Here is a 12255-nt window from a genome sequence, read left to right as displayed (position 1 = left end):
CGCCTTCCCCTTACAGGTATACGCACAAATAAACACGTGCACCGCCAAGGCATGGAAAGCCCTCACCAACAAAGGAGAAGTGTCCGGCAATTTGACAAAAATTATTCAAGGGCCGAGCGAGCCATTTTCTGACTTTGTCGCTCGTATGATGGAGGCCGCAGGCAGAATATTTGGAGATCAGGAACAAGCAATGCCCCTAGTGGAGCAATTAGTATTTGAACAATGTACCAAGGAATGCAGACAGGCGATAACACCCTGAAAACAAAAAGGGATACACGCCTGGTTGAAAGCCTGTAGAGAAATAGGAGGGCCACTCACCAATGCGGGCCTAGCCACGGCCATATTACAGAGCCACAAACAAGCCAGGATCACTAACAGAAGTATCAAATGCTTTCAATGCGGGAAATTAGGACATATAAAGAGAGAGTGTAGGAGCCCAGCTTCAGAACAAACAACCCAAAAGACCCCTGGGTTATGCCCTAAGTGTAAGAAAGGTAGGCATTGGGCCAATGAGTGCTGATCTACTAAAAACTTAGAGGGGAAGCCCTTAGAGTTGCCAAAAAACGCCCAGAGGGGCCCTCGCCACCAGGGCCCGCAAATATATGGGGCAACCAGCACGCAAGTGTCATTCGGGAACAACCAGGCCCCCCAAGGAGAGCCACTTCAGGTTCCGCGGGATTGGACATCCGTGCCACCACCAGAATAGTGTTGACTCCACAGATGGGAGTTCAGCCTATCCCTTCAGACTTTAAAGGCCCCCTACCACCAAATACCGTTGGGTTGCTCTTAGGGCGCTCTTCTGCTGCCTTGAAAGGCCTGACAGTCCATCCCGGAGTTATAGATCAAGATTATGAAGGACAGGTAAAAATCATGTGTTCGGCTCCCAGAGGAATCTATCCTATATCCCCGGGAGACCGCATAGCCCAGCTCTTAGTATTGCCCAGTCTCCACGCCAATTATCCAGCTACCAATACAAAAAGGGGAGAAAGGGGCTTCGGCTCCTCTGACTGGGATTCAGCCTTTATAGTATTAGATTTAACAGATCGACCGAAATTGACTCTGCAAATAGAGGGAAAGAGCTTTGAGGGAATCCTAGACACTGGAGCAGATAAAAGTATTATCTCTGCAACCTGGTGGCCCTCCAAGTGGCCTGTGACCCAATCCTCACATTCATTACAAGGTTTAGGATATGAGTCAAGCCCTTCAATTAGTGCCAAACCATTGAAATGGTGAGCCCCTGAAGGACAAGAGGGTACAGTCACCCCTTATGTACTCCCTCTACCGGTCAATTTATGGGGGAGGGATGTCATGAGAGACTTAGGCCTCAAACTCATTAATGAATACTCCACCCCCGCCCAAGGCATGATGATGGACATGGGATACATCCCTGGCAAGGGGCTGGGGAAACACCAACAGGGACGCATAGAGCCCATCCTGCCCAAAGTAAAGAATGACCGTCACGGCCTGGGTTTTTCATAGGGGCCATTGAAGATGCCATGCCCATACCTTGGCTCACAGAGGAGGCCGTATGGGTTCCTCAGTGGCCCCTATCCTCTGAAAAATTAGAAGCAGCTCATTGCTTAGTGCAAGAGCAGCTCCAAGTAGGACACCTAGAACCCTCTGTGTCCCCATGGAACACACCCATATTTGTAATCAGGAAAAAGTCAGGATCATGGAGGTTGCTTCATGATCTAAGAGCAGTAAATGCTCAAATGAAAATGCTTGGACCCGTACAACGGGGACTGCCACTCCTCTCCGCCTTACCCAGAGAATGGAAGGTGCTCATAATAGATATTAAGGATTGTTTCTTTTCCATACCCCTAAGCTCCAAGGACAGAGAAAGATTTTCTTTCACTCTGCCAGCTATTAACCATGAACAACCTGACGCCAGATTTCAGTGGAAGGTCCTCCCTCAAGGAATGGCAAATAGCCCCACCATATGTCAACTGTATGTTCAGCGGGCGCTAGACCCAATTCGTAAGACCTATCCCACGCTAAAGATCATCCATTACATGGATGACATCCTTTTTTGCTCCCCACAACCAGCGGAAATAGAAGAAGCATATATAGATCTCACTAGATCCCTAGAAAATTGGAGACTGAATATAGCAAGCGAGAAGGTCCAAAAATCTAGTGTTAGCAAATTCCTAGGAGCAACCATTTACACAGATGTAATTTGCCCCCAAAAGCTTGAGATAAGACATAATCAGTTGCGAAATTTGAATGACTTCCAAAAACTCCTAGGGGATATTAATTGGTTGTGCCCATACTTAAAGATACCCACCACTGAGTTGACACCACTGTTTAAAATCCTAGAAGGAGACCCACAACTAACGTCACCGCGCTCCCTCACACCTGAGGCATTACAAGCCATTCGCAAAGTAGAACAGGCTTTGATGACAGCACAATTAAATAGAGTGCAATCGAATGAACCCTTTGAGTTGTGTGTGCTTCCCACCCCGGAGCTGCCAACAGCAGTTTTATGGCAGCACGGCCCACTGATCTGGATCCATCCCCAAGCCTCTCAGGCTAGAACAATAGAGTATTATCCGGCAGCCGTGGCCAAACTTGCTTTGAGAAGAGTAAAAACCTCCATGACTCATTTCAGAGAGGCTCCAGCTAAAATTATAACCCCTTACAGCGTAGAAGAGATACAAGTATTATGTGCTATGAACGATGATTGGGCCATACTTGCTTACAGTTTCTCAGGAACCTTTGATAATCATTTCCCTAAACATCCCCTCATCAACTTCGCCAAAAATCATCTCCTAGTATTTCCTCGAGTCACTAGCCTAACCCCGCTGCCTCATAGAAAAACAGTTTACACGGACGGGTCTAAGACAGGCACAGGTGCCTATGTCCATGATGGCAAAGTTGTGACAAAAAGCTACACGCCTGACACTCCACAAATAGTGGAATGTCGCATAGTCTTAGAGGTCTTACAAATCTTTCCTGAACCTTTAAATATTGTGTCTGACTCCTGTTATGTAGTTAATGCAGTCAAATCTCTAGAAGTGGCCGGGCTAATCAAAGCGTCCAGCCCAGTAGCCACTTTGTTCAAACAGATACAATCAGCACTACTTCATAGGCAATCTCCTTTGTATATAACTCATATCAGAGCACATTCAGGCCTTCCCGGGCCTATGACCCAAGGCAACCACTTGGCAGACCTCGCAACCAGAAGCATAGCTTTTCCCCTGCTAGACCCTATCACCACAGCTTCAAAATTCCATACACAATTTCATGTCACTGCCGAAACACTGCGCAAGCGGTTTAGCATAACCAGGGCTGAAGCTAGGAACATTGTCCTTAGCTGCCAACATTGCTGCAGCTTCCTTCCCACACCTCATGTTGGGATCAACCCCAGAGGTATTAGGCCTTTACAAGTTTGGCAAATGGATGTGACGCATATTTCGTCTTTTGGGAAACTGAAATATGTACATGTATCCGTGGATACTTGTTCAGGAGTCATCTTTGCCTCCCCATTGTCAGGAGAGAAAGCTTCCCATGTCATCCAGCACTGCCTTGAGGCTTGGAGCGCATGGGGGTTACCACAGATTCTGAAAACAGACAATGGCCCAGCCTATACCTCTACAAAATTTGCTCAATTTTGTCATCACATGGGGATAAAACATATCACTGGCCTTCCCTACAACCCACAGGGTCAAGGGATTGTGGAACGTGCGAACCGCACGCTCAAATCCTATTTACTTAAACAAAAAGGGGGAATTGAAGATATACCCCCCACACCAAAAACTGCCATAGCCCTAGCACTTTTCACTATAAATTTTTTAAATCTGGATGCTCAAGGCCATACAGCAGCGGATCGCCATAATCAGTGGCCAAAAGACCCACAAGAACTAGTAAAATGGAAGGACGTGTTATCTAACCAATGGAAGGGCCCGGATCCAATCATAACAAGATCCAGGGGAGCTGTGTGTGTTTTCCCCCAGGGTGAAGAAAATCCCTTCTGGATCCCGGAGCGCCTAACGAGGAAAGTCCTAAACAAAGGAGATGACTTCGCTGTACCTCCTGACCCTGCTCCTGACACTGGAGACCCTGACTCAGGGAGTATTGAGATGGGGAATCCTGTCTGCCTTTCCTAAGCCTATGCCTGTCCGTTTCAATGCAGCCGTTTTTCCGCGCTTTTTCACTACCAATGCTAGTATGAACTTGCCCTACTTAGTTAAAGACACCCTAGTAGCTCCCCTGGGAGAAAACCGATCCTTCGTAACTAATGGGTCATTATGCTTCACCATTCAGAATCTAGCTGGCTGTATCTCCCTGAAACGGAGGAAATACGGATGGTTCAGTGACATAATTCTAGAGGCCAGTGGCCTCCCCGTTATGTCAGCTAAATTTGAAGGGCCTAATAAGGAAGGGAGCCCGCCCTATAAGAACATGACTATCCACCAGATGGTTCTCTGGATCAATGGCACATTTGTACACTCTCCCAGGAACAATTCCACCGACAGGCCTCGTCAACCAAAATATGCCTCCCATTGTGTGGGTGACTATGAGGGAGAGCTGTGGCCCTGGACTGACTGTCAGTCAACTGTAGTAACGTGGGCAACTGAGAGGCAGGAGTTTACCATCTCCCCAGATATGGAGGGACGGCCAGCCAATGAGGCTTGGTGGCCAGTAAAGGTGCTCGAAGGCGAGTTTCGTCAGCAGCTGAGCATGAACCCCTTCCATAAATGGATGCTGTGTGGAGTCAATGGCTCATGTACCGACCTCTCCCCCTTTTCCGCCCTCCAGGGTGGGGGAATCGGTGTAAAAAATATCACCTTTTGGTGCGAGAACAACCACACGCGTGCACACTGGAACATGACCATGACCCATAACAACGAGAACTACACGTGTTCAGCAAAATCAGGTCCAGAGTCACCTAATTCCCTTTTTCCACCTTCTCCAGTATGCGTATACCCCCCATTTCTGTTTATCTTATCCAATAGTAGCTTTGACTCCTGCTCCAATGAAACCTGCTTTCTGTCTCAGTGTTGGGATGCGCGTAACTTTACCAATGCTTTGGTAGTCCGCATCCCCCGTTGGGTCCCTGTTCCCGTAGACGCCCCTAACACCATGACTCTGTTTCGAGAAAGGCGCGATTTCGGCGTTACAGCTGCCATAGTGCTCCTGATCTCCGCGACCGCGGTCGCAGCCACCGCCGCTGGTATAGCTTTAGACACCTCCATCAAATCGGCTACAGAGCTCAATAACCTTGCAGCCTCAGTAGCTTCTGCCCTGGACCAACAGTCCACACTTGATGGCAAACTGAAAGGAGGAATAATGATCCTCAATCAGCGCATAGACCTTGTAGAAGAACAAATGGAGGTGCTTTGGCAGATGGCCCAATTGGGATGTGAGCGGAAATATCGTGCTCTCTGCATCACTAGCATTCAATATGAAAATTTTACACGGGCAGCTAATCTGTCACGAGACCTGTCCCAGTATCTTTCAGGAAACTGGTCCCAAGACTTCGATGGGACACTAGAAGAGCTGCGGTGAGAAATAATCCACATCAACTCCACCCGTCTAGATATCTCCGTAGCAGAAGGACTCTCTTCCTGGTTCCTCAGAGCTCTCTCCCACGTCAAGGAGTGGGCGGGCATGGCTGGGATGGGCGTGTTCATGCTTGGAGGTCTCATGCTCCTACTCTGGTTGTTATGCAGACTCCGCAACCAACATAAGCAGGACAAGGTGATCCTTGCTCAAGCCCTAATGGCACTAGACGTTGGCACCTCTCCCCAAGTGTGGCTCAACATGCTTAAGAAGGAAGCTCGGCTTTAGCTTGAGGTAGCTCTTGCACCCTGAGCCCATGTGGCACTGCACCAGGCCCGAGTACCTCATTGCTTAATCACAGCTTTCTCTAAGAAGCTCATGGTGCAAGAGGGTTGAGAAAAAAGGTCCAAACCCTTTGTACCAAGCGGTCCCAACGCCAGCCAGAGGATGCGAGGCAAAGCACTGCAAGAGGTCTTGGACCCCTCTGAGAGGCATGCCTGACTGCATAGGGGTAGATGCCCAGAACCCCTCTCCAAAAAGGGGGCATCAGGAAGTATGATGGAGGTCAGGCCTCTGTCTCCGCCTCTGCTGGCAAGTTCCACCTTGAGCTTCTGTTAGACAAAAAAGGGGGAGATGTTGGCAGCCGCGCTCAGAAAATAGCGCCCAATGCAGGGCAGCCAGAAGACCCCGAACTTCCTAATGACAAATCATCCCACACCACTAAACTACATGCTAATTGCGCCTTGGCATAAGGACCAATGAGACCCACCAAATTGTTATGCTAATAAGGCATATGGAGCCGCACCAACCAGGTCAGAGCATGAGAACTATATAAGCAAGCCTCTCCTTCCCCTCTAGGTCCTGCCCAACTCATTTGTTTCACAAAGAGCTGAAGAATAAAGCTTTCTGCAGAAGAATCCTGCTGTTGTTGCGTGCTGTTCTTGCCGGCCAGGACGGGGCGCGCGACAGGTGATATCTCATTGTGATATTAATTTGCGTTTCTCTGATGATTAGCAATGTACAGCATCTTTTCATGTGCCTGTTGGCCATCTGGATTTCTTCTTAAGAGAACTGTCTATTCAGCTCCTCTGCCCATTTTTTAATTGGATTATTTGCTTTTTGTTTGTTGAGGTGTGTGAGCTCTTTATATACTTTGGATGTCAATTCTTAAAGAGATCTGTCATTTGTGAATATATTCTCCCATACCTTTGTGTTCTATTGATAGTGTCCGTTCCTGTACAGAAGGTTTTTATCTTGATATAGTCCCACTTGCTCATTTTTGCTTTTGTTTCCCTTGCCCAGGGAGATATGTTCATGAAGAAGTCACTCATGTTTATGTCCATGAGATTTTTGCCTATGTTTTTTTCTAAGAGTTTTATGGTTTCATGACTTACATTCATGTCTTTGATCCATTTTGAATTTACTTTTGTGTATGGGGTTAGACAGTGATCCAGTTTCATTCTCTGACATGTAGCTGTTCAGTTTTGCCAGCACCATCTGTTGAAAAGACTGTCATTTCACCATTGTATGTCCATGGCTCCTTTATCATATATTAATTGGCCATATATGTTTGGGTTAATGTCTGGAGTCTCTATTCTGTTCCACTGGTCTGTGGCTCTGTTCTTATGCCAGTACCAAATTGTCTTGATTACCGTGGCTTTGTAGTAGAGCCTGAAGTTAGGGAGCGAGATCCCTCCCACTTTATTCTTCCTTCTCAGGATTGCTTCAGCTATTCGGGGTCTTTGGTGGTTCCATATGAATTTTTGAACTATTTTTTCCAGTTCGTTGAAGAATGTTTCTGGTAATTTGATAGGGATTGCATCAAATCTCTATATTGCTTTGGACAGGATGGCCATTTTGACGATATTAATTCTTCCTAGCCAAGAGCATGGGATGAGTTTCCATTTGTTAGTGTCCTCTTTAATTCCTCTTAAGAGTGTCTTGTAGTTTTCAGGGTATAGGTCTTTCACTTCCTTGGTTAGGTTTATTCCTAGGTATTTTATTTTTTTGATGCTATTGTGAATGGAATTGTTTTCCTGATTTCTCTTTCTATTAGTTCATTGTTAGTGTATAGGAAAGCCACAGATTTCTGTGTGTTAATTTTTTATCCTGCAACTTTGCTGAATTCCGATATCAGTTCTAGTAATTTTGCAGTGGAGTCTTTAGGGTTTTTTATGTACAATATCATGTCACCTGCAAATAGTGAGAGTTTGAGTTCTTCTTTACCAATCTGGATTCCTTGTATTTCTTTGTTTTGTCTAATTGCTGTGGCTAGGACCTCCAGTACTATGTTAAATAACAGTGGGGAGAGTGGGCATCCCTGTCTTGTTCCTGATCTCAGAGGAAAAGCTTTCAGCCTCTTTCTGTTCAGTATGATGTTAGCTGTGGGTTTATCATATATGATATGGCCTTTATTATGTTGAGTACTTGCCCTCTGTGCCCATTTTGTTGAGAGTTTTTATCATGAATGGATGTTGAATTTTCTCAAATGCTTTTTCAGCATCTTTGGAGATGATCATGTGGTTTTTGTCCTTTTTTTTTGATGTGGTGGATGATGTTCATGGATTTTCGAATGTTGTACCATCCTTGCATCGCTGGGATGAATCCCACTTGGTCATGGTTTATGATCCTCTTGATGTATTTTTGAATTCGGTTTGCTAATATTTTGTTGAGTATTTTTGCATCTATGTTCATCAGGGATATTGGTCTGTACTTTTCTTTGTTGGTGGGGTCTTTGCCTGGTTTTGGTATTAGGGTGATGTTGGCTTCATAGAATGAGTTTGGGAGTATTCCCTCCTCTTCTCTTTTTTGGAAAATTTTAAGGAGAATGGGTATTATGTTTTCTCTGTATGTCTGATAAAATTCTGAGGTAAATCCATCTGGCCAGGGGGTTTTGTTCTTGGGTAGTTTTTTTTATTACCGCTTCAATTTCTTTGCTGCTAATTGATCTGTTTAGATTTTCTGGGTCAGTCTTGGAAGGTTGTATTTTTCTAGAAAGTTGTCCATTTCTCCTGGTTTTCCAGCTTGTTAGCATATAGGTTTTCATAGTATTCTCTAATAATTCTTTGTATTTCTGTGGGGTCTATCGTGATTTTTCCTATCTCATTTCTGATTCTGTTGATGTGTGTTGACTCTCTTTTTCTCTTAATAAGTCTGGCTAGAGGCTTATCTATTTTGTTTATTTTCTCAAAGAACCAGCTCTTGGTTTCATTGATTTTTTCTATTGTTTTATTCTTCTCAATTTTATTTATTTCTTCTCTGATCTTCATTATATCCCTCCATCTGCTGACCTCAGGCCTCATTTGTTTTTCTTTTTCCAATTTTGATAATTGTGACATTAGACTATTCATTTGGGATTGTTCTTCCTTCTTTAAATATGCCTGGATTGCTATATACTTTCCTCTTAAGACTGCTTTGGCTGTGTCCGACAGAAGTTGGGTCTTTGTGTTGTTGTTGTCATTTGTTTCCATATATTGCTGGATCTCCATTTTAATTTGGTCGCTGATCCATTGATTATTTAGGAGCTTTTTGTTAAGCCTCCATGTGTTTGTGAGCCTTTTTCCTTTCTTTGTACAATTTATTTCTAGTTTTATACCTGTGTGGTTTGAAAAGTTGGGTAGTAGAATTTCAATCTTTTGGAATTTACTGAGGCTCTTTTTGTGGCCTAGTATGCGGTCTATTCTGGAGAATGTTCCATGTGCATTTGAGAAGAATGTGTATCCTGTTGCTTTTGGATGTAGAGTTCTATAGATGTCTATTAGGTCCATCTGTTCCAGTGTGTTGTTCAGTGCCCTGGTGTCCTTATTTTTTGTCTGGTGGATCTGTCCTTTGGAGTGAGTGGTGTGTTAAAGTCTCCCAAAATGAATGCACTGCGTTCTATTTCGTCCTTTGATTCTGTTAGCATTTGTTTCACATATATTGGTGCTCCTGTATTGGGTGCATATATGTTTAATATGGTTATATCCTCTTGTTAGACTGAGCCCTTTATCATTATGTAATGTCCTTCTTTATCTCTTGTTACTTTCTTTATTTTGACGTCTATTTTGTATGATATTAGCATTGCAACACCTGCTTTTTTCTGTGTTTTTTGCATGAAATATCTTTTTCTATCCCTTAACTTTTAATCTGTGCATGTCTTTGGGTTTGAGGTGAGTCTCTTGTAAGCAGCATATAGATGGGTCTTGCTTTTTTATGCATTCTATAACTCTGTGTCTTTTGATTGCTGCGTTCAGTCCATTTACATTTAGGGATGATATTGAAAGATATGTACTTATTGCCATTGCTGGCTTTAGATTCGTGGTTACCAAAGGTTCAAGGTTAGCTTGTTTACTACCTTTCTATCTAACTTTGCTTGCTTATTGATCTATTATAAACACAGTCTGATGATTATTTCTCTCCCTTCTTATTCCTCCTCCTCCATTCTTCATATGTTGGGTGTTTTGTTCTGTGCTCTTTTTAGGAGTGCTCCCATCTAGAGCAGTCCCTCTAAAAAACCCTGTAGAGGTGGTTTGTGGGAGGCAAATTCCCTCAACTTTTGCTTGTCTGGGAATTGTTTAATCCCTCCTTCATATTTAAATGATAATTGTGCTGGATACAGTATCCTTGGTTCAAGGCCCTTCTGTTTCATTGCATAAAATATATCATGCCATTCTCTTCTGGCGTGTAACATTTCTGTTGAGATGTCTGATGATAGTCTGATGTGTTTTCCTTTGTAGGTGACTTTTTTTCTCTCTCTGGCTGCCTTTAATACTCTGTCCTTGTCCTTGATCTTTGCCATTTTAATTTTTATGTGTCTTGGTGTTGTCCCCTTTGGGTCCCATCTCTCGGGAGTTCTGTGTGCCTCTGTAGCCTGAGCAAGTATTTCCTTCCACATTTTGGGGAAGTTCTCAGGAATTAATTCTTCAAAGACACTTTCTATCTCTTTTTCTCTCTTCTTCTTCTTCTGGTACCCCTATAATGCGGATATTGTTCCTTTTGGATTGGTCACACAGTTCTCTTAATATTGTTTCATTCCTGGAGATCCTTTTATCTCTCTCTGCATGAGCTTCTATGCGTTCCTGTTCTCTGGTTTCTATTCCATCAATGGCCTCTTGCATCTTATCCATTCTGCTTATAAATCCTTCCAGAGTTTGTTTCACTTCTGTAATCTCCCTCCAGACGTCTGTAATCTCCCTCCAGACTTCATCCCTTAGTTCTTGCATATTTCTCTGCAGCTCTGTCAGCATGTTTATGATTTTTATTTTGAATTCTTTTTCCGGGAGACTGGTTAGGTCTGTCTCTGCAGATACTCTCCCAGGTGTTGTCTGAACTATCTTGGACTGGACTAAATTTTTTGCCTTTTCATGGTGATAGCGGTGGCTGTAGGCAGGTAGCAGGTGTGTCAGCTGGGAGAAGAAAGTCCTTTCCTGCTTGCTGGATGCCTTGCCCTTCTCCCCTGTCTTTGTCAGTTACCTGCACACCTTGAGCAGCCACCGGGTTAGTCCCCTAAGCTGCTGTGGGTGGGGTCTCTGTCAGAGCAGTGCAGAGCCCTGTGGTGAGTGGCAGACATGCCAGATGCGCTCCTCTGTGATAGTGGCGCCCCTGCCGGGCAGCTGTGTACCAACTGCGGCCTTGGGTCTGGCCCGGGCAGCTGTGCGGTGGACTGGGATTCCAGTCAACTGCTGGGAGCGTGCTTGCTCCCTCTGGCTCTGCTACAGGTGCACGTCAGGCTCTCATGCGCGGGCCTCTACCAGGCTTCTCTGGCTCCACTGCCGCCAGTGCATGCGAGCTGTCCCCGAGCTGTTCGGTCACTGCCGCTGCAGGCTCGCACAAGCCTCTCCTGATCTCCTCTGGCGCCATTGGTGCATGTGATCTGCTCCTGGTCCCTTCCGGCGACGCCGCCCCTGGCATGTGCTGCCACTCTCCTGCTACTGGGTCTGTGTGTCCAGGTCCACGCCAGTTGGAGGAATGACTGGCAGGCTGCTTAGAGCCATTAGGGGCTTCAGAGCTGTACTGCCTCCCTGGGGTTTAGGGTGCCTAAGGTTCCCTGGGATTCCCAGCTGCTGTCTAAGTGGGCCCGGACAACTTCGTCCAGCTATGGAGTCCCTGTCTCTTTAAGACTTGCAGAAATCACTTGCTTTTCTTTTGCTCAGGGGCACCGGTTGTGGAGACCTGCCCACAGGATTTGCTTTTCCTTTTCTCTAATATCCAGCAACACATGCACCTTGTGTCTGCGCTCCAGGTGCAGTTGTTTAGCAGTCCTGTGCTTTCACTCCCTCCCCGTTCCAACTCCTTTCTTCCCACCGGGTTCTGGGGTCAGGGACCGTTTGGTTCCCGATTGGCCACAGCTTGTATCTTACCCCCTTCATGTGATGTTGAGTTCTCACAGATGTGGATGTATCCTGGCTGCTGTACTGCATCCACTGGTGTCTCTTTTAGGAAAAGCTGTATTTATTGCGTTTTCATAAATATATATGTTTTGCGGAGGAGATTTCCTCTGAACTACTCATGCCACCATCTTCCTGTGATCTCCACATCAGGTTTTGACATCTCTTTTGATCCAGAAAGAGGAGAAACTTTGTCAGGAGGATGAATTCAGCAGGGGTTTGGGGAGTGGCTCAGCATGAGGTTGGGGGAAAACCCTTGAAGTCCTGGGTCATCAGAACTTTGGGCATTGGAGGTCAGGACAATAGGTGCTTACCCCTGGAAAAGAAAGGAGTATGGAGGTGAGAGATTGCTGCTTTCAAATATGTGAAGGGTGGTTATGAAGCAAGA

General features: G+C 45.3%; 1 protein-coding gene across 3 annotated transcripts in view; it reads left to right on the top strand.

The window, feature by feature from the left end:
- Window positions 1-6419, top strand: part of ANKS1A (ankyrin repeat and sterile alpha motif domain containing 1A) — a 319903-nt gene extending 313484 nt beyond the window's left edge. For all 3 annotated transcript variants that reach the window (XM_073224983.1, XM_073224984.1, XM_073224982.1), the window contains one exon: window positions 3954-6419. In XM_073224983.1, the coding sequence (XP_073081084.1) occupies window positions 3954-3990 (37 nt within the window). In that variant the 3' untranslated portion in view covers window positions 3991-6419. The remainder of the gene's footprint in view (window positions 1-3953) is intronic.
- Window positions 6420-12255: the final 5836 nt, after the last annotated feature.

This window comes from Manis javanica, chromosome 16 (genome assembly GCF_040802235.1).
Source record: "Manis javanica isolate MJ-LG chromosome 16, MJ_LKY, whole genome shotgun sequence".
Lineage (NCBI taxonomy): Eukaryota > Metazoa > Chordata > Mammalia > Pholidota > Manidae > Manis > Manis javanica.
This window is presented reverse-complemented; position numbering and strand designations above follow the sequence as displayed.